We start from the raw sequence: 22696 nt of genomic DNA on the forward strand, positions 1-22696 counted from the left end.
CATGGAAATAGGCAAACGCTAACACTGGGAGTTTTGTTCCATTCTGGTTTTTGAGAGCCAGTTCACGGCACCCCTCAATTCCAAAGCACCAAGAAAAGAGGGGAAAAAAATGTGAAATTATGTTCTTTTGATTTCAGGAAGCGGGCGTTTTGGAAGGATTTCAAATCCAAACAGTTCAAATTGAAAAAGTTTTTGAGTTTGAAGAGACAAACCTCAAGTGTGTGGAAAACATACATCTGCAATTTTTATTCAGACGCCACCTGGGTACTGATGCATTCTGCACGCTGCTATGTGCTGGGTGCCCCGCACTCAGGGGCAGTGAAAAGGAAAAGTTAAGCGGAACCAGGAGTCTGAAGGTGCTCCCTGTCTCCGCCAGTGAGGGCGCAACAGGAAACGTTCTCTGAAACGAGCCATCCATCCGGCAGCCCTGTTTCTGCCTCAGCTGCTGGGTGTGCGGACTTCCAATATCGGAAGGCTGGATTGGACCCTCCTATTAAGGAATAACAGGAGGGGTCAACAGAAGTTACCTGCCCCCGCATGGTCTCCTGCCACCACGGCTGAGCTCAGCTGCACGTGGTCCCCACTGAACAAAGATGCGCGGCATTTTCCCCTCACAGCGTGTTCCTCTATCAGCACTGCTCAATAGCTATAAAGCCTCATTATGCTGATACGATGCTTGTAGAGGATGAAGGAGATTATAAATTGAAAAGGAATAAAGGAAGCTCCTGTTTACTGAGTGCCTGCTTTTGCAGCCAGGCACTGAGCTAGTCCGTTTCATACATGGTACTAGAACAGACATTTACGGAACGACGATCACATGTCAAGTCCTATACCACATAATTATTTAATCCTTAGGTATAACAAAAGTGTAGCAATAAAGTATTTTTAATTAAGGTATATGCATTGTTTTTTAAGACATAATGCTATTGCACACTTAATAGACTACAGTATAATGTAAAGGTAACTTTTATATGCACTGGGAAACCAAAATATTTGTGTGACTCGCTGTATCGCGATATTCACTTAATTTTGGTGGTCTGGAACCGAATCTCCAAGGTCTATCTGTGCTGAGAAAAGGAAATACTTCTGGCAAGAAGGGAATTGTCGCTGACTTAAATTCTGGTCTTCATTTATTTAATATCTGCCCCCAAACTGTGCACCTGAGTATTACACTGATGGAGAAAATGGTTTTATGTATGTTTCTATAATTCGGCAAGTTATAGTAATTATATACCGTAGCAACTGATCATCGAGGGATGTCTACCATGTCCGAGAAATCGAACAGTCACTTGATGACAGTGACGCTATGCCACTCTCTGAGCCCTGCCATTGCCCGGCACTGGACTAAACAAGCATTTAACAATGATCCTTAACTGTATGAGGTAGGTATCCTCCTGGTTTACAGATACAGAAACTGAGGCTTGAAGGGCAACTTGCCCAAAGTCGTAGAGCTAGGAAGAGGCAGAACCACCGCTCATCACAATGATGCTCAGGATGGCAGAATCCGCACCCCTGGGGCTGCCACACCCTTTGGAGTGGGTTCGACCATTCCTGAGTGGGTGACACTGCAGGACCACCCAGGAGTCGTGGAGCACTGCTTTCTGAGTCCCCCACTGTCTGCAGGAAGTTAATGCAGACAACATGGTACAGGAGCAGGAGTGGGACCTAATAATGCAAGCTGAGGGCCATCTGGGGTCCAAATGGACACATGCCTACCCCGGTCATAGGGCTAAACATTTCTCACCAAGAGGGTAGCTGCCCCAGAAATGTGGAATCTCACAGATGAGAATGACGCACAGGCCAGCTGGGCTAGCCTCCCATCCAATGCCACCATCACCATTACAGTCCTGAGTTGGATACTCTGTCTTCTGGGGCCATCTCACAAGACTGTGTTTAGGATTAAATGAGATTTATGTAGCGTGCGTAGCCCAACGATGACCACATGGGTAGCAGTAATTAACATATTTAATCTCTCCTTCATTCATTCACTCAACACATTTTAAGTTGGTGCCTACTATGTACTAGCCTTTAAGGATAAGATGCAAATTCAAGTTCCAGGGCCGGTTTTAGGGGGGAAATAATTTGTACCTTAATGAATTCAATCAACACACGTTTCACCGTTAGGAGACGAGTAAGACATGTTCACCAGTAACTGCCGTGAAGCCACAAGGAGCATAAACTAACATTTTGCACAGTGTTTCACAGTTCATCGGGCGCTTTCACACTTGTCATTGGATCACTGCACAAAAGGGAGATTCAGACGAGGCAAGGGACCTGCCTGGGGTCACACAGCACGTGTACAGGTTTGGTTCCAATCTGGGTCTCTGCCACCAAAGCCTAGGCTCTCTCCTCTACCTCCTGTCTGACCTGGCTCTGCCTGGGCCCTTCCGCGACAGAGAGCAGGGTCCCGAGCAGCCCTGTTCCACTTTAGAAAACCCTGATTATTAGAAAGCTTTTGCTAAGATTTATCCAAGGTCTGCCTTCTGGTACATTCTGTTAGTCTTAGCTCTTCCCTCCGGAGCCCTACTGAATAAATGCACTCCCCCCTGAAAGGACGTTCCCACGAGTGAGGATGGTTACCAGTCTTCCCCAAGCCTCCTGTGCCCCAGGCTGCGCGGCTTCCTGAACTGACAAAGCTATGGACCCTTCCCCGGCCTGATCTCCACCCTTTCCCATCCAGCCAACCTCTTCTCAGCCTGTGCCCTGTGCTGTTGCTGTCACCAAATGGTGCTGGAATCATATGTGCAGGTGTCCTTCCTGGCCCCCCCGGGAGCTCCCAAGGCCCCGAGCTGGTCCGTACTGATAACCACACCACAGCTGCTCTCCCCGGGGGTCCCCGGGCACCAGCCACTGTTGCCCACATCACTCAGCCACATGAGATGGGTGCTATTGTTTCATTCCCACCCCTGGGCCTGGCAAAGGGTAGTGGCTCATAAATTTTTTTAGAATTGAATGAAACACAATGATTCATCCTCACACCTGGCGCCAGAGAGTTCGCTTTCTCCACCAGAGAGGAGGAAAGGGCCTGCCCCGAGGACAGAGGGTGCGACATGGGCCTTCCAGACAGCACGTTCCCTGGTCCGGGGAGAAAAACAAATGCTATTCAAACAAACCCAGAAATGAGGCTGTGCTAGATCTTAGCAATAATAGTTGCCAGGAAGAGGGGTGGGCACTCTGCTGGCTCCTGCCCGGTGTCCGTGATGCGGAAGCTGCAAGGGCCTCTCCAAAGCCTCCTTCCAGGTTTGAGGTTGTCACCAAGGGTTCCGAGGAAGAGACCATGGGCTCTGGAATGAGCCACACCTGCTCCAAATCCCGACTCTGCCCAAGTCGGTGGGCAAAACGTGGTACCCGTAAAACGCAGATAATAAAAACCTCATAGAGTTATAGTCAAAATTAAACAAGAAAGAAGCTGGCCCTGTAACACTCAATAAATGTGATGTGGATGATGATGACAGAGAAGGACAAAGAAGGAGGCAGGGTGAAACAACAACAGTCTCCCCGACTCTCCCTGGTTTTTTCCCGTGTGCACTTCAAGAGCTCGAAGCAAAAGGGAGCTGTCCCTCGAAGCCTGACGGTGGAATATGGGCTTGAGAACACTCCAGGCCTGTGTCAAATTCCCACTAATGATTTTTCAGCATAAATAAAAAGGAGTGAATACTTTCTAATGGCTGCTACAGAATTACAGGACGGCTTCCAGGAGAATCTACAAAAATAGCTGAGATCGGAGGGATGGTCATTCTGCTGCATGGAAGCTTCTCGTTAATTTAATTTCTTCTTTCTTTCTGGCTTGTGGATCTGCTTTGTAAGAGCTGAGTGAAAAGAGATGCATAACAAGCCAGCCGGTACCCCAGCCTATTTCAATCAGCCTAAATCGGGAGCGCTAACAGTATTGCATAGCAAGTGGAATTCAGTATTACACTAATACCACCACCATCAACGATAATACTTTTTTACATTTATATACAATTGTATAATTTACAGAGGACGTTTAAGTCTTCTCTTTTGACTTTCTATTTTTTTCTTGAGCACTTATCATGTACCTGGCATTCTAGTGGATTATCTGGCTTAACTTTCACAATGACCTGGCATCACTCCTATTTGACAGGTGAGGTTGAGCCAGGTGGAGGAATTCATCTAGGATCACACAGGCTGTCAGTGGAAACTAGGGTTGGAAACCTGGGTCTATCGGACTCCAGAGTTTGTTCTTTCGACCCCTGCTCCTCTGCTTTCTGTGAGGTAAATGTGATTGTTTTTATTTGGGGCGGGGAGGGGAGCTGGGGAGGCACTGTTTTCCCACACCTGATGTTTCTTTCCATGTGACAGGAGTGACTTAGGGTAATACTTTTGGCCTTTCACTGCCCCACCCTTGCTCTACTCGCCGGAGGAAATTAAATGCCTTGTATTTGGAAGGAGAAACCAGGTGAAAGCAGCTCAGTCCTTCCTCCCTTCCTCTGGGGAGACAGGTTCTGCTGCTCACCAGGGGCGGGGCTGGTTCCCCAACCCTGTACGAGTCTCACTCTGGATTCAACATCAGGAGGCTCACTTGACCATGGACATAAGACACATTCTCAGCATCACCTTTTCCACGATGAAGGTGATATTTCGGCCCTTACGCTCTTTACTCCTCTGTCTTATTCTCAATTAATTCAGAATTTAGGTAGAGAGGAGGCGGCTGATTGGGCCTCCTTCAAGGGCTCTCATGATTTTGATCCTCATTTTACAGATAAAGCTCGGAAAAACACCGAGCTCTTTCCTAAAGAAAAGACAGCATGAATGTCAGCACATATGCGATAAATAGCCCAAAACATTATTTGCTGTATGAATGTAATTCCTTTACTTCAGATTAGAACCCATAGTTTAAGGAAGAGAAAAATGGGAGAATGGGGTGATATCACCAAAAATAACTCAAATGTGAAACAAACTGAAAGAGAAAACCCAACCTCAAATGACAGCATCATAAATCAAGAAAATGCCATGCCCCTACCAATTCTGAGATAATACGTAAAGCAATTTGAATGCCACGAAGAGCCTGGAATAGAGAATTAACCAAAGCATTTCTCATGGCCATCATCAAAAAGTCTACAAATAATAAATGCTGGAGAGGGTGTGGAGAAAAGGGAACCCTCCTACACTGTTGGTGGGAATGTCAATTGGTGCAGCCACTATGAAGAACAGTATAGAGACTCCTTAAAAAACTAAAAATAGAGTTACCATATGATCCAGCAATCCCACTCCTGGGCATATACCCAGAAAAGACAAAAACTCGAATTTGAAAAGATGCATGTACCCCAGTGTTCATAGAAGCACTGTTTACAATAGCCAAGACATGGAAGCAATCTAAATGCCCATTGACACATGAATGGATAAAGAAGGTGTGGTACATATACACAATGGAATACTACTCAGCCATAAAAGAGAATGAAATAATGCCATTTGCAGAAATATGGATAGACCTGGAGATTATCAGACTAAGTGAAGTAAGTCAGATAGAGAAAGAAAAATACCATATGGTATCACTTATATGTGGAATCTAAAAAAATGAACTTATTTACAAAACAGAAATAGACTCACAGACATTGAAAACAAACTTATGGTTACCAAAGGGGAAAGGGGCAGGGGAGGGATAAATTAGGAGTTTGGGATTAACAGATACACACTACTACATATAAAATAGAAAACCAACAAGAACCTACTGTATAGAGCAGGGAACTATATTCAGTATCTTGTCATAACCTATAATGGAAAAGAATCTGATAAATAATAAGTATATGTATAACTGAATCACTTTGCTGTACACTTGCAACTAACACAACATCGTAATTAAACTATACTTCAATACAAATAAAAATTTAAAAAACCAAAGCATTTCTCAACTACTAAGGAGTCAAGAATCAGTTTATGGAGACCCCCCTCCAAAAAAAAAAAGCCAACAATAAACCTTATGTGGGGAATAACCAAGCTCAAAAACTAAGCACACTTTTTGGAGCCATCTATAATTTGGAACTCATCCAGAGATTTACCTGCTGCCAGAATTCTACCTAAATAACAAGCCTGAGACTTATTACTGTTTTTATCAATAATTGAGACAACAGAATGTTGGAACAGAAAGGGTCCTCAGCAATCAAGCCCAAGCCCCTCGGTGAAGGAATGTAGAAAGGCCAGGTGACAGAGGAGCCCCACTGAATTACCTCGGCATCCACAGGCTCCAAACAGAGAAGCAAGTCAACATCACTGCCAAACTAGGACCCAGGTCTCCCACTCCAGCGTGCCTTCCCTTTCTTATGTTTTGTGGCCCGCAGTGATACTTGTATGTCCACCTCTCCGATGCCATGCATTCACACTGTTGTGCTATCATAGGCCACGTTAACAGGCTTCTGAGACCAGAGGAAAAGTTGCCCACAAACAACTGGTAGATTTAAGATTGAAACCATGGGAGACACTGGGCCACTTCTACAATAACTCAGCACAGAGATGAGCACCATTCTACCCCCTGATTATAAGCACTGGTTCCCCAATTTCAAAGATGCTAAAGCTGAACTTGGGCAGAGAATAAATGCAGAGCCAGGTACTGTCACCCTCACGAAGCACCCAGATTATAACAGCAACAAAAAATGGCCTTCGGTATCAGAAGTACTTTTAGAAACGCAATGCTGTTTCTCTTCTTCAAACTAATTAACATTCGTAACCAGGACTAAATTGTCTCTTCTGAATGCAGTGGAGAAGCAAATCATTCTGGTTGGAAGCAAGTAGCTGGATGGTGAGAGACTGTCAAAAACACATTTAGTGTTTCTGACAGTCTCCAGATAATAAACACACTCCAGATAATAAACACAACTTCCAGTTAAGCCACCCTCAAATATCTGGCACCTAATACCTAGTGGTTTAAAAGCAACTGGTAAGATGGGCAGAGTCTAAGGGTTTTTAAAGGATGAAATCTCCCTTTTTCTGTATCCCTCTTTTTAAAGGGAATAAATCACATGCACTTAGAGAAGCGCAGCATTTTCACACCACAGAGATTTTAGAGATGAACAAACCATGGCCCGGAGAAGTGTGGGGACTTGCCCAAGGTCAAGCTCAGAGTGAGGTCCAGGACCTTGACCACCAGCCCAGGTCATCTCCCACGGTCAGAGCTGCCCTTCCATGGGAAGACTGCTCTTATTTAAGGTTCCCAAACCTGTGCACAGCAAAGAGGAGAAGTTCCTGAAAATCTATGGAACCCACTTTCATTTTGAGGCAAAAATTGAACAAACGTTTTGCATCAGGGATTATCTTGATTAAACTATTTATATGAGTACCGTTGATTTACCTTAGTCTTGCTAAATTTCATTAGGCTGTCCATTTACTTATATAAATTCCTGTTGGCTCAAATATCTTAAAAAATAAAACACATGTAATTCTCATGGTGGAAAACTGTATTTTTAATCTATATGCACCTGTAAGAATTATAATAATGATAATGCTAATACCATTTATTGAATGCCTACGTGCTCAGCAGTGTGATAGGCACTTTATAGAATAACAACAATAAGGATAATTATAACTATCACTTATTGAATACCTAACATGTCCAGTCATTATGCTATGTGTTTAAGTACTTTAATTCATTTAATGATCACAGTCATCCTGTTAAGTAGTCATTGCTATTATTTCACATTTTACAGATGAAGAAATTGAGACTTTGAGAAGTAACTGCGCTACATTTCACAGTGAGGAAGAGAAGAGTCAGGATTCAAACCCAGGCCCACTGGATTCCTGAATCCTTTGTCTTTTCCACTATACAACGCTGCGTACACTTTATAGAAAGTATTACTTCAAGTTCTATTTCCAGCAAGGACATTTATAGATGCAAGGACATTTATAGATGCAAGGACATTTATAGATGCAAGGACAAACTAAATATGCTAAGACAACCTGTTCCCTATAAAAGTCTCAGACTTCATGATTTGGAACAAAGTAACTCTGCTACCAAATTCCCTGAAGAAAAATCGAGCTCACAGCTTCGGGGCAATCGGATAAGGCTGAAAGGCTGAAATATGAAGTGGTTCCAAACTACAATGAAATTTGGGAGTGAAACACAATTTGTCTATTGCTCCATTTTAAAATATTCATGAGGCAAGGAAGCATTCCCATTTTTAATAATTAAATGGCTAAAATCTGCAACCTGATAAATTTCCTGTTCACGAACGATGCATTCCTAGAAGGGCCTAAGTTCGAATTAGCAGCCCGACAAGCTGTCATGTTACAGTGCAAAACCAAACAAATGAGACAGAAATGTTGCTGTTGCCTAGAGAAGAAATTTTCCCCACCAGTTGTTCTCTTGTAGAGAAAGGCTGAGTCAAAATTAAGAAATCATCTAGGACTTTGCCTGCCAACCAGCTGGAAGAGAATGAAGAGACAAAAAGAATAATGCAACATTTTCCCTCATTAGAAGAATTGTTTTAAAAGGGTGTGATTTGGCCTTAAAGGTTAGATTTTACAATCATTTAATATTTTACTTGTCTTGAGAAACCTGCACAGAAAGGCAGGGAAGGGAAACAGATGAATAAAAACATGCATTTATGAAGTGGCCCTGTTTTGCTTTCTCAGTCCTGTGATCACATGCAATGTACGTGACACCTATGACTAGAGTTATGTTAAGTTGGGGGCTCTTGTCTCTGTGTTATTGGCAAGTTACCTCCAGTGGCTGCCTTCACCAGGGGCATGTCCATTTCTTTTGTATAAGGATGAGTCCTACTGACTGCTCCACCCCCATGGTGCCAAACCCCAGCAGGGGCTGAGGGGCCACTGCCCTGAGTCCTCAAGTGGTTTGGGACAGACCCAAGACCTGGGACTGGCAGGCAAGTGGTTCGTAAAGTGTCGTGTTGGGCCTGGACCAGCAGTGTTGATATTACCTGGCACCCTGCTAGAAGTGCAAATGAATCAGAAGCTCTGGGGCTGGGACTCAGCCATCTGGGCCTTAACAAACCCCCCGGGTGATTCAGATGCCCGTGCCTTGCAGGGGTGGATGGAGTCAGGAGTGGGAAGAGGAGGAGGGCTGGCAGGAGGTAGGGACCTCCATGTGTTCTCTTTCTCAGGCCCCGCAAATGTTAGAGACAGGCCTGCACGCAAACTGGTGACGATTAAGCCAGACAACAGACGTCATGCACCTCTGGGACTCCAGAGGTACTTGTAGAATGAGTGTGCCCAGAGATATGCTTTGGCCCCTACTTGATCCTCACAACGAACCTGCACCATCATCCCACTGTGCAGATGAGGAAACCGGGACTCAGAGGGGTTAGGTGACCTGTCCAAGGTCACACGACCAGGCACTGAACCCATGTCTGTTTGATCCCAGAGCTGGTGCTCCTTCCCTACATGTGGCCATTTAGTCTTGGCTTGAATACTTCCAGCTACATGGAACTCACTACTCACTACTACTTTGAGTCAACCATTATCATTTCAGGCAAAGTAAGGTGGTGGTGATTTTCTTTTTCCTTCCTTGACTTGAGCTTAAATCTCTCTGCAAATTTCAGCCATGTTTCCTTGTTCTGCCCATTGGGGCCTGCAGAGAGTTTATCCCCTCTCCACATAACCACCTTTCAAGCTAAAAATGGTAATGCCATCCCCTGGGCTCTTTGATTCTCTTTCACTCTCTCCTCCCGGCAGAAGGTGTCCAGACCTACCTCCTAATCAGGCTTCTGAGGACAGATTCCAGTCTCGATCCCTTACGGCACCTACCAAAGTCATGACGTGCAGATACACGACCTATCTGAGGCCTTGGCTGGTAGATTTGTACAAACAGGCAAACGTTCCCACCACTGGCAACCTCTTGTCATGTGTAGAGTCCAAGAGCCCCAAGCCTGTGGAATGTCCCATTGTTTCTCTGAGTCTTGGTTTCCTTGCCTGTAAAATAGGGTAATGACTCGTACCTTGCCTGCTTTGCATGCACCACTGGCTCTGAAACGACTCTGTGAGCTGCAGAGCCCTGAACAGGTGTGGAGGTGACGATGGCAATGATAACCAGTAGAAGAGGAGGCTGATTGCGGAAGCCCCGTGAAGCAGGTGCTGCAGAGAGGTCCTCCCTGCCTGCCCTCCCCCGAGCTTACTTCCTCCATCACCCTTCCCGCCAGGGCATGGGGCCAAGTGCTCGCGAAGGACACCAAGGCACCTGCACGGCTCCAAAAGCCGAAAAGTAAATTAAGACAGCGCGATGGTTTGTAAAAGGTGCCTTGAAGACAGGATGTTTCTGTGCCCAGCAACTGAGCCAGCAAGCAGGGTGGAGCTCTGTTGAGCAGGACAGGAACGGAGTTAAAGAAGGTCAGAAAGACCGGCAAGTCGGGATCTGAACCCAGACCCCCTGCCCCGGCTCACCCCACTTCGCCACAGTTGCCACTGAAATCACTTGACAGACAGTGTCGGGTGTGCCCATGTGGACGTGCCAGTCTACTCTAGGGAACAGCTATCCCCATAACGGCCCCACCCCCTCGTAAGGCCCCAGTCCACGTGGCCAGCTACCTAGCAGACAGTATACCTGGAGGTCTCATGACCCTGCATCACGTCCCCCCAAAGCTGCTACGTCCCCAGGGCTCCCTGGCACCCCCAGTTGCTAAACCAGCCCCTTTCTTGACTCCTCCTTCACCCTCACCTCTCATATCCAACGCATCCCCAAGTCCTATCCACCCATCCTCCTAAATGCCTCTTTTTTTTTTTTTTGACTGCGTTGGGTCTTCGTTGCTGTGCACGGGCTTTCTCTAGTTGAGGCGAGCGGGGCTACTCTTTATTGCGGTGTGTGGACTTATTGCAGTGGCTTCTCTTGTTGCGGAGGGCAGGCTCTAGGTGCGCAGGCTCAGTAGTTGTGGCGCACGGGCTTAGTTGCTCCCCGGCATGTGGGATCTTCCCGGACCAGGGCTCAAACCCGTGTTCCCTGCATTGGCAGGCAGATCCTTAACCACTGTGCCACCAGGGAAGTCCCTAAATGCCTCTTGAATACAACATTTCTCTCCACCTACCACTGCCACCTAATCTGCACAGCCACCATCTCTCACACCTCTTAGCTGCCTCCACATCCTCCCTGGCAGTTTGGTTTTCACGCTGCAGCCAAAGTGATCTTTTTAAAACATAAATCTCATCATGTCACCCTGCTATTTAAAACGTTTCCACGGTTGGGATTAACAGATGTACACTACCATATATAAAATAGATAAACAACAGGGATTTACTGTATAGCACAGGGAACTATATTCAGTATCTCTGTAATAAACTATAATGGAAAAGAATCCAAAAAAAGAATATAGATATATACATATACGTATGTATAACCGAATCACTTTGCTGTACAACTGAAACTAACACAATATTGTAAATCAACTATACTTCAATTAAAAAAAAAAAAAGTTGTCCATTGCTTTTAGGATGAAAAGCAAAATGCTTGGACTAAGCCATTAGATCCTGCAGCACCTGGCCTTGTCTCCTGACACCCTCCCTGCTTACGCACTATAATCTTGCCACCCGGGACTTCTTTGTTTTACCTGTAAACTTGCGGTACACCACGCATACAGAATAGTGTATGAAACAGGTGCATACATTTAAAGAATAATTGTAATACTCGTGCCTCCACCACCTGGGTTAACAGAACATAGCCAGGATCTCAACCGCCCACCTGTGCCCCTCGCCGCTCCCTCTCCCCACCCCCGTCCGGAAGTAAATATCTTAAACTCTCTGATCCTTCTTCCTTGCTTTTGTAGGGTTACATCTCTATAAAACAAAGTTTAGTTTTGCCTGTCATGAGCTGGAGCCATACTGTAGATATTCTTTTATGATTTGCTTCTTTTCCTCAACTTGAATACCAATGCACAGAGGTACATCATTCACGCATTTCCCATTGACGTATAGTCTTCCCGTGAGTGAGTACCCAGGATTAGTGCATTTTTCTGTTGGTGGACAGTTAGATTGTTTCCAGCTTGTAGCTTTTATGAACCACCCGGCTGGAGTTCTTTCTGTGCTTTGAGAGCCCCGTGTTCTGTCTTGCCTTCAGGCCCTCATGGGGACTCATTTTCTCTGCTGAGGCCTCTCTCACTGCCTCCGTCCTGCTCACCTTGCTGAGCTGGTGCTTCCACTGCACCCTGCACCCCACAGAGGTGTACAGTCATCCCTGACCCAGCCCAGGACCCACACGTAACGAGCCCATCCACGCGTGTGTGCACGAGGTCATTCATGCATGTGTTAGGAGCTTCCGGTGCTGCAGAGGTCTGGACAGTCTGGAGGAAGAAAGAGAGCCTCTCCAATCCAATGAAGGCTCCACGGCGACAGGAAGGGCACACACTGAGCACCCAGCTCCCCGCTGATTCTCACGCTGTGATGTGAGCGCCCAGCGGAGGATGAGCTTGGGGGCGGATCCTACCGCTCTGAACCTTCAGATTCCACCTTCTTCCCCCCTCACATTAGCCTCTGTGATGAGAGTTGCAAGGGGCTCTTCTGCTGCTTAAAAAGTGAAGGGAACAAATGGAAATTGAATAAAAAGTAAAGGAAAGAAAGCAGCCGGAGAATATTGCCCACCATTTGGTGTGATAATCAGGGGCTTTCAAGTGATTGCTAAAACCAGCTTTGATTTTGAGCTTTCATTTCTTTTAATGTAGCAGATAATTAGAGGGAAATCAAATGCATCCTGACACTATGGAGAGCAGTATGGAGGTTCCTTAAAAAACTAAAAATAGAACTACCATATGACCCAGCAATCCCACTGCTGGGCATATACCCTGAGAAAACCATAATTCAAAGAGAGTCATGTACCACAACGTTCATTGCAGCTCTATTTACAATAGCCAGGACATGGAAGCAACCTAAGTGTCCATTGACACATGAATGGATAAAGAAGATGTGGCACATACATACAATGGAATATTACTCAGCCATAAAAAGAAGCGAAATTGAGTTATTTGTAGTGAGGTGGATGGACCTAGAGACTGTCATACAGAGTGAAGTAAGTCAGAAAGAGAAAAACAAATACCATATACTAACACATATATATGGAATCTAAAAAAAAAAAAAAAGGTTCTGAAGAACCTAGGGGCAGGACAGGAATAGAGACGCAGACGTAGAGAATGGACTTGAGGACACAGGGAGGGGGAAGGGTAAGCTGCGACGAAGTGAGAGAGTGGCATGGACATATATACACTACCAAATGTAAAATAGATAGCTGGTGGGAAGCAGCCGCATAGCACAGGGAGATCAGCTTGGTGCTTTGTGTCCACCTAGAGGGGTGGGATAGGGAGGGTGGGAGGGAGACGCAAGAGGGCGGGGATGCGGGGATATATGTATACGTATAGCTGATTCACTTTGTTGTACAGCAGAAACTAACACACCATTGTAAAGCAATTATACTCCAATAAAGATGTTAAAAAAAAAAATCCATCCTGTCAGCCAAAGATCAACCTGTCACTGTTGGAGATCAATTCCCACTTACTTTCCACCTCCTCCTTCACACATTTTTTCCTTAAAATAGAACAAACAAACAAAAAAACCTCCCCAGGTTACATATATTGTTTGACTTGTTTAAATACTACATTCATATTGGACATTTCCCACAACAGCTACTCTCTTAGGAATAAGCAGCATTTTCTCTCCCTCCAAATTAAGAACTTCTCATTGCTTTGCAGATTGAAAAACATCCAACTGCAAACTCCCTTTTATGGATGAAGAAGCCAAAGTACAGCGAGGGGAGGAAACTCTGTACCATTTACAGCTGTAAATGGCAGCACCAGGATTCACCCCAAAGCATCCGACTCCAGGGCCCCTACTCTCACCGTTCTGCTGTCCCACCTGTGCGTTAAAAACACATGTGCGTCTCCAGTCCTGCTTCCTCATGGGCTCTCTCTAGCCTAAGACAGCCTTCTAAATAGCACACAGAGCTTTAAGCACAAGATGCTGGAAATCAACTAAACATTCACCAATACGGAGGCAGAGTCCCAGCCACTGATGAAAATGATGTTTACAGAACTGTTAATAAGAAGGGGAAATTACTGTCGCATAAAATGGAGAAAAATAAAAACAGCATATAAAAATTATATAGATCATATGGCCTCAACTATAAAACAATATAGACAGCAGAAAACGATACCATTTTTATGAACTAAAAAGTTAATAATGATTAGCTCTGGGTGGTTGAATTTGAGGGAGATTTTTATTTCATGCTACACAGTTTTCAGTATTTTCCACTTTTTTCTACAATGAGCACATATCACTTTTATAATAAGAAAAAATTTAATAAGAAGCGTGTAGCAGAGAAGCAGGATCTGTCCTCTCCAGCCCCAAGCGCCGTTTTGGAAGCATGATTGGCGGTCCTCCCTGCCTAACCCCTTGGCCCAGCTTCCTGCCTCCATCCTTCCTCCCCCAAGCTTATTTCTATTTTCCTCACCGAACCAAGCCCAAGCAAATGATGGCCCCACCTCCTTCAGGAAGGCTGCCTTGACCACTCCAGGCCAGCCACTAGTTGAATCATAGGAAACTGCCACTCTTGTAAGTCAAATAAAAAAAAAGATTGAATATCAGTAATTTCCTATGATTCCACCTCATTCTTGGTTCAGCCTGCCTTCTTCTGAACTTCTAGCATGTTCCCAGTCTGGGACTCACGACTGCATACGAATAATTTTCTGTCTGGTTCTGTTCTGTCTTGTGGCACGTGCAGATCTTGCTTTAAGCTGGTGTTCTCTGCACACTGGCTTACATTTTATTCATTACGGTTTTGAAGATTATTGAATATGAATTAGCCACCTAACTGGCCACAGAGCCCTCACAGGAGATGATCAATCACTCCTAAGCACCCACTCGTGTTCAGTGATTGAAGCTAAAGGGATGAGTCCCTGCCTTAAAGTTTGGGCAAAGGCACGAACCCAACCCGATAAGGATAATACCTTGTGTGTGCACGTCTCCTTAGTGTGCTAAATACCTTCTCATCCACTCTCTCAAGGCAAGAGCTAGACACACCTGGCTTTAAATCCCAGTCTGTTGCTTATAACTGGTGTGGTCTTGGGCCTGTCACTCAACCTCTCCAGGCCTCAGTGTCCTCTTAATACAGAAGTCGTAATAGCACCTAGTGCATATGGCTGTTGTGAGGACAAAATGGGAATAAAGGTAAACACCACTGTGCCATACACAGTAAGCACTCAACAAACAGTCCCTTGTGAAAGAGGCAGAGCAGCTACTGTTATTGCCTTTCCTTCTCTTGTTTTGCTTGTTTGAGGTTGTTTGCTTTTGGTTTTTTTCCGATGAGGAAACTGGGCTCAGGGAAGTATACTGACTTATCTGAGGCCAAGTAGAACTGGTATCAAAACCTTGATCCTAAGCCCAGACCGCAATGCCTCCTTCCAAAAAGCTAACAACGCCTCATTTAAAAGCACATGAACAGTTAAGGCTCACTGGAGCAACTCATGAGGAAATTTCCAAACACATTTGCTCCCCCATCACTACCTGGAATAACTCTGGAAGGGCCCACGCAGAATTCCGCTCCGCCGTTTCCCCAAAATGCTGACTGACTGGCCATATGCTCATCTCAGTTCCCATCTGCTCTGCCCCCCGGTGAGAGGGGGAACCAGCCTGCCTGCCGGCGGAGGGGCCCTGCTCCAGTCTAATGGTCCCTGAAACGACACTCTCACATCAGCTCAGGAAATCCGCCTTCCCCATAAGTCTAGGAAATGGTTCCTGCTCAACAAACTGCATGCAAAAGAGGCTTTTACTGGTTACTTCTGACTTAACGCTTAAACGTTTTCGAATGGAAGAGAGCTGTCTGGTTTTATTTCGTGCACATAAAATAATGCGTGTATCATTAGTCATTTCCTGTCTGTTCTTATGTGAAAATGCACACATTTTTCTAGTTTGCTGACTGCCATCTGAAATGTGAAGCCTTTCCGGGTACGGCGGGTATGATGTATCCCGAAGCCACGACACCCCAACCCCGGGCAAATCGCTCTAGCTCCCTGGAGCCTCTAATGATAATAGGACTGTTGGGTTCTTAACTTTTGGAAAATATGATGAAATTTCTGACCTTTTGTCCAGGAAAAATACACATAGACATAAGATTTTGTGTCGTTTCAGGGATCATAGACAGCCCGAAGGCCTTCACGTTTTCAACTCAGGTTGAAGACGAGCTTTGATTTACTCCAGGCCACCCACCTCTGGCCTCTGGGTCTTCATCTACGTCCCCATTGGCACCTTCTCTCCAATAATCCACTTCATGCACCTGTCTCAGCAGCTGACTCATCTCCTCACGTTTCCCCAACAGAGCCCCGTGCCTTTGTGTCCTCCACCAGGGGAATCCTTCCATCCATTTGCCTGTTGTGAATATTACTCATCCTTTAAACCTCAGGCCCAGTGCCACTCCTCCTTGTCAGTTTTTTAGGCTTTTTTTTTTAAACTCTTCTCATCAGGGAATAATCTTTCCCTTGTTACTTTGTCTTTATGTCTAGGGCACCTTGTACTTTCTACCCCGTAGATATTATGTGTGGGTCTTGCCTCCATTACCGGCCTGTGAGCTAATTCACTTCTGTAGTCTTCTCCCTGGCACACAGTAAGTGCTCAATAAATGCTCTAAATAATCAGTATCTGTAATGCTGGCATGGTATAAAATGAAACCCAAATGAATATGCAAATATTCATCTCTCTGTGACCCAGACTCCTTCCTGATTTATGTGAAATCTTCAGAGGTGCTTGGGGTCAGGGTGTGCTCATCTGTAGCGTTTTGCCACAAAGAAATCATTAGGGGTCAACAAAGCCCCAGAATTTCAACAAAATGTCAGCTGTGCACACGTGGATGGGCCATTCCATCCACGGGGTGGTCGGATGATTCTCCTGAAAGAATGCCTGTTTCCAGAAGAATACTCCAGAAAGTAAGAAAGATAATGTTCTACATTCACAAAGGCATGTTTAGTCTAAATAGTTTAGGAACCCCTCTTCTCTATCGTTGAGGGCATCTCAGTAGGACATACTGCCAAGTTAAGGGGCAGAGATCTGGGCTTGGAGACCTCTAATTAATGTGTTTTTGATATTCTTCCTCAGGACAGGACAGAGTTACATTCCTTGGTCAAACTATAAGCCCCCAGCGGTGAAATCGAACCACTGGGAGATTTCTTGATCTCTGTTCTCTTAGAATGTTTTGCCTTTATCCTAGATTCTATGTAGAATCAACCTAATTGAGGATTCACCTAATGTACTGGTTCTGAACATGGCACAAGATCCAAGGGATACACTTGGAGTCAAGATCAGAGTGAAGCCTGAGCTCCCAGTGAAGCCTTCAGAGGACAAATGTCTCTGAATTAGGGCCAAAGCTGTCCCGGCAGGCTGACTCCATCCTTCACATAAACCTGGTTGTCATGGTGATAGGAGGGAAGGGAAACTGGGAGAGGACCATGGACCGGTGCTGTGGGAAAAGGGGCTTCTGTGCCTTACATAAGTCATGTTCCAAGTGTACACTTTTGAATAAGAGGCAAGCAGTCTACCCCCCAGCTCCCAGGCACTGCGTGGCATCAAGAAAATCCTCTCAAATTACTCCAAGTCTGTCCCTGGCTTTATTTATATTACTCCGGGTCCTAAAGGGTTATGATTCCTGAGAAAGGAAGGTGGTTACCAGAAACATCTACAGGAAAAGGAGCAAAATACTAGTAAAATGGCTCCCCCGGGGGTAAACTGACCTTCCAAAAACTAATCAATTGATGGAATAATCACCTTGTTTTTAAAATAATTGAGGAATGCAATTTATTCACTTCTGCTTCTGATAGAAGTGTTTACAAAGAAAGGCTTGGGCTACCCAAATAATACCTTGAGAAAAGAGGAAATTTTCTGTTGATTTCCCTGATTTCCTCCTTCAGCAAATGACCCACCTTCTTCATCTTAGTTTTGTCTTGTACGATTCAGAAGGACAGAATCATTACGTACACAACTCAAATAGGCTGCTTCAGGAGCTGGTGACTTAGGTGTCACCATCAGCATAACTTTAAAGCAGCCTGATGGACCACACGGTGACCCTAAGAACTAGCATTTGTCTAATCCTCTCAGATGCCCTGAGGGTCTCTCATATGTGTCATTTCACATGATGCCCATGACAGTCCAGCCAAGGAGATCCCTTGATTCCCATTTCGAAGATGAGATCTGAGAATAAAGCGACTTGGCCAAGCTCATAGTGCGATGATCAGAGATTAAGGACTTCAACCCAGACCTGGCTGATGCCAAGTCCAGTGCCTTGTCAGGACACACGCTTCTCCTCTGCCTGGGATGCTTGCGAGGGACGTTCTTGAACCAGGGAGCTGGCTGGCGTGATGGTTTCTAAAGTCCCTTCCAATTCTAATAGTCTGTGCTTCTATCAATAAAATGAGGGGGTTGGATTAAACCAGAGGTTTTAGAAACTTCTTGTAGCAGAAAAGATCCTTTCCTCTCAAAGGAAATCTCTAGAATGCCAAAACATAACATAGGTCATCCCAGCTCCCCTCTGGTTGAAAAAGAAATGACTTCCACCCAAATGTCCATCAAGTGACAAATGGATAACAAAGTGTGGTATATCCATAGAATGGAATATTATTTGGCCATAAAAAGGAACAAAATACTGATACATGCTACCACATGGGTGAACCTCAAAAACATGGTAAGTGAAAGAAGCCAGACGCAAAAAACTCCATTTACATGAAGCATCCAGAATAGGTAAATCCAGAGACAGAAAGTAGACTGGTGGAGGTGGGGATGGGGAATGATTGCTTAATGGATACAGGGTTTCCTTTTGGGGTGACAAAACATTTTGGAGCTAGAAAGCAGTGATGGTTGCACAACATTATGAACGTACTAGATGCCACTTTTATATGGCTCATTTTATACTGTGTGAATTTCACCTCCATATGTGTGTGTAGAGATATATGATGGTTCTAGAATCCTCCCCTTTTAGCCTCCCCCTTCCCCTATCCCTGCAGTGCCTCCAAAGAACCCTAGTATGTAAATCAATAGAGTCACCAGATATTACAAAAGGTCATCATAGTTCAAAACAGCTCTCATATGACAGCTATTTTATTCCTTCAGGGGCCAAATGTATTTTCTCTTAACCCAACAAATAAATTTGCCTGGGCCAGTGACATCATGCTACTTGGAAACAAAACTTTCCGCTGGCAGCCAGCTCCACTGTCAAGTCTAGCCCACAGTCATCTAACAGCTTTGGTTTTAGGATATGTCATTGGTTCTAAACTCGAAAGTCTGCTTTAAGTATACCAGAAAAGATCATGGTAACCAAGCATTACTTTTTGCTTGTTCAAATTCTAGCAGATAATTTTATTGTTGAGTAGTAAACTAAGCATTATTAAGTCCCTACTATATAGTAAAAGTCTTTCACATTGTTTCATTTAAATGTCATTATTTCCATTTTATAGAAAAGGATACTGGGGCTCAGAATAGCTCTGTACGTCCACAAGGTCAGGATTTGAATCTCAGTCTCTTCAGCTCAAGAGAAAGTTCTATCAACTATGGCAAGATGGGTCTCAGCAGGGTTGCGAGTTCCTCTCCCCATGGAAGGCATGAGGACTGCTTTCAGTCCCACCAAGGAACTGACCCCAGTCTACCTGCCCTTCCGGGGCGTGTGAAGATGCATGACGCACAGACACGTGTCTGGTGCCCTTCCAAGGTCCCCCTCTGCACCTTCCCCGAGCGGTTTAGAGATATGAGGAGTTCAGGACATCTATCTACCTTTTTTCTTTAGTCTGTGCAGGAAAAGTGAAAGCCCACTTCAGCAGTCTTGCTGACAAAGCGTACTCAGGAAAGAACTGATGAAGGACACATCAGACCCTCTTTTGCTAAGGAGTTGAAGGGGAAGGCTAGGATACCATTTGTTTTTAACTGTTTACGTTGGATCCTATTCAAATACAAGAAACTCCAGCTTCTAAAGTTAACTGCCAGCCGAGAGGTCCATGTGACATCATTTCCTGCAGTTGGAGTGACCTGGGCCCAGACTGGAACACACAATTCAGCACTACAACACTATGCATTATCTGTGGGCACAAATATGGTACTTTTCCAAGTTATACTGAAACACTTCTAAGAGTTGAGAATAATTTCAGCCTTTTTGTCTGTATGGTAAAGTTATCAAAATGATAATAATAATTCTTTACATAAAAATTCACTTTACAGATTACAAAATTCTTTCATGGACAATCATTGCTGGGTTTTTTTTAAAAAATGGTATAATTAAGGAAAAATATCAGTAAATGACAATTAGCTATTAACATACACCCTCCTATTGTAGGTAAGAAAAGGGTGAGGTGAAAGCGTTTTTCTATTAAAATTGAAGTCAAGTTCTTGAAGCTCTAACTGTTCCTGATTATCAATAAAAAACAAAAAAAGTCGATGCTTTTTAAATTAAAAATGAGGTGCTGCTACTTATGACTTGATAAGTCGTAAAATGCCTTTCCCATCCTTCCCAATGGTCCTGGGCCCATTTAAATTGCTTTTAAATTTTAGATCTGCAGCTCATATGGATCATACCGAATGCCAGGTGTTGGTGAAGAAAAACAACTAGAACCAGAAAAAGAAAGCTAATCATATGTTGAGGCCATCTAATGTGAAAAATACAGTAGTACCCTTATCTCTCTTCCTGGTTTTGGTGGCAGAGGTTAAGGAACCTCAGGCCACACAATGGCCTTTGAACTTGTTCCCACCAAAGGAATCAGAAGGCTGTGTCAAGGTCATCTTTAAAAGTATCCCCCTGGGCCACACTGGCGTGGATAGCCACCAAAATCTCCCCGCAGTGCAATACGGTCTCTCAAGACCTAACCTCTACTGGTGAGATCAATAACAATCAGAGAGTAGATTTTTGAGAAATGAGTTATATCACAATGAATCTGACCAAACTGCAATTAATCCACTGCTTTTCCTTAGGGATGGCTAAAAATAGCAGCTGCATGCGTGTATGAGTAGACCCATTATCCAGCTGCCATGAGCTGCTCTGAGGATTCTGCAGACCTGACATGCCACCACTTTGAAGCCCTAGTCGGTGGAGGCAGGATCAGCCCACGTGAATCACAGGTGAGCGTTCTCAGCGAGCCTTGCTGGCAATGGATCTGTGCCTCACACAGCAAAGAAGGCGCTGGAAGAGAACTCAGCCAAGCAGGCACCATCCAGCCTGACTCAGAACATGCCAAATGCTCCTTCCGAGTGACATTTCCTGTAGGGCAGTGGCTCTCAACCTTGGCCGCATGATAGAATCACCTAGGGAACTTAAACTATTTCTGTAGCCAGGCCTCCAGCCCAGGCTAATTAAAAGCATCTCTAGATGTGTGGGTGCTTGCACTGGTATTTATGAAAGCTCTCCAGATGGTTCTAATGTGCGGCCAAGGGGAGAAGCGCTACTGCAGGGTGATTCTACCAATATGTGGGCTTGAGCCCAGCTGGTGAGGGGCTGCAGTAGAGGAACCTGCAAAACACCACTTGCTTAGGGAAATCAGCGTTCCTCACGTTCCTGAACCATAGCTGACAAGTGCTTTACTTGTCTGGGAGCATTTGAGTCAATCTGATATGTCGCGGGTACCAGGAGTGCTGTTTGGATTGCTTGTCTTTGATATTTCTGCCTAAAAGAGGCACAATGATATTCACTCAACACTTACTCTGTGAAAGCCAGGAATTTGGTAACAAAACAAAGCAAACAAAATACCCAAGTGAAATGTCATTCATTTCAGGGGTGATTCCATGGAGGGAGGGGCAGGGCACATACTCCCATCAATATCCCAGTATAACATCCACTGGGTGGGTAGGATGGAGAAGAATTGTAACTGTTGCAAATATTACAGAACTGCCACAAGTTCAATAATTGGTTCTGCAGGTTTTGAAACAAAAAGCTTATATTGCAAGAATGTAAACATCATGAAGAAAATTAAAAGGAAGCGATCCTTACCACGTCCAAGTTACCTGTGGCCCTCTCCTCTGGCATTCTGTACTCTCTCCCTGTGCTTGAGGATTTCACAGAGAAGCGCCAGGTGGGCAATGGTGAGTGAGGGGAGATGCTATCACTGGGGGAGAGTGGGTTTTTAGAGAAGACTTTCCAGACTCAGATAACAATTGGATAGAAATTCATCCACTGAACCCCAAGTGTCGGATTCATGTTGTAGGTCTCCATCTCCTGACTTTGAGTCACTATATTTGGAGGCTGATATTCATAGATGAAACTATGATTTATTAGACTGCTTAAGGTATAAATCTCACTCTCAATGTTAACATGTTTTAAGAACTTAACTTACCTGCTTAGGACACAGGAAGCAGAGTTGATAGAAATAAATGATATAAAAAATACTTACTGGTTCTCTCTTTTCTTCTTAAATGGGTCCATGAGACGCAGTGTGTCTCTGATGACGGCCACTTTCACTTCTTCATCGACAAGGCTGGGGACATTCTCAAACACCCCTGGAGAGAGCTTGAAGGGCAAGGATTCCATGTTACAGTGGAGAGAGTGATTCAGCACCAACTGACCACCAGCACAAGCCCCAGTGGTTGTACTGTTAGAATTCTCTAAAGCCTCCCTTTATTCTACCTGAAAAATGTCAGTTTCCTTTTACAAATCAACAAAATACATGAAGGGGAAAAATAGCACTATGTGTTTCTCATTACCAAAATGATATGTGCTCGTTGTAGAAAAATTGGAAAGATGGCAGAGAGGAAGAAAATTAAAAGAATCCATATAATCCCCCCAAAACCCAGTATTAAT

The 22696-nt window shown here is 44.6% G+C and overlaps 1 protein-coding gene across 5 annotated transcripts in view; it reads right to left on the reverse strand.

The window, feature by feature from the left end:
- Positions 1 to 22696, reverse strand: part of TTLL11 (tubulin tyrosine ligase like 11) — a 267396-nt gene that overhangs the window by 135171 nt on the left and 109529 nt on the right. For all 5 annotated transcript variants that reach the window (XR_009503763.1, XM_059925538.1, XM_059925536.1 and 2 more), the window contains one exon: positions 22290 to 22405. Coding sequence is in view for 4 of the 5 variants with exons in the window: in XM_059925538.1 (XP_059781521.1) it covers positions 22290 to 22405 (116 nt within the window). In the remaining variant the exon portion in view is untranslated. The remainder of the gene's footprint in view (positions 1 to 22289; positions 22406 to 22696) is intronic.

The sequence above is a fragment of the Balaenoptera ricei genome, chromosome 6, assembly GCF_028023285.1.
Source record: "Balaenoptera ricei isolate mBalRic1 chromosome 6, mBalRic1.hap2, whole genome shotgun sequence".
NCBI lineage: Eukaryota > Metazoa > Chordata > Mammalia > Artiodactyla > Balaenopteridae > Balaenoptera > Balaenoptera ricei.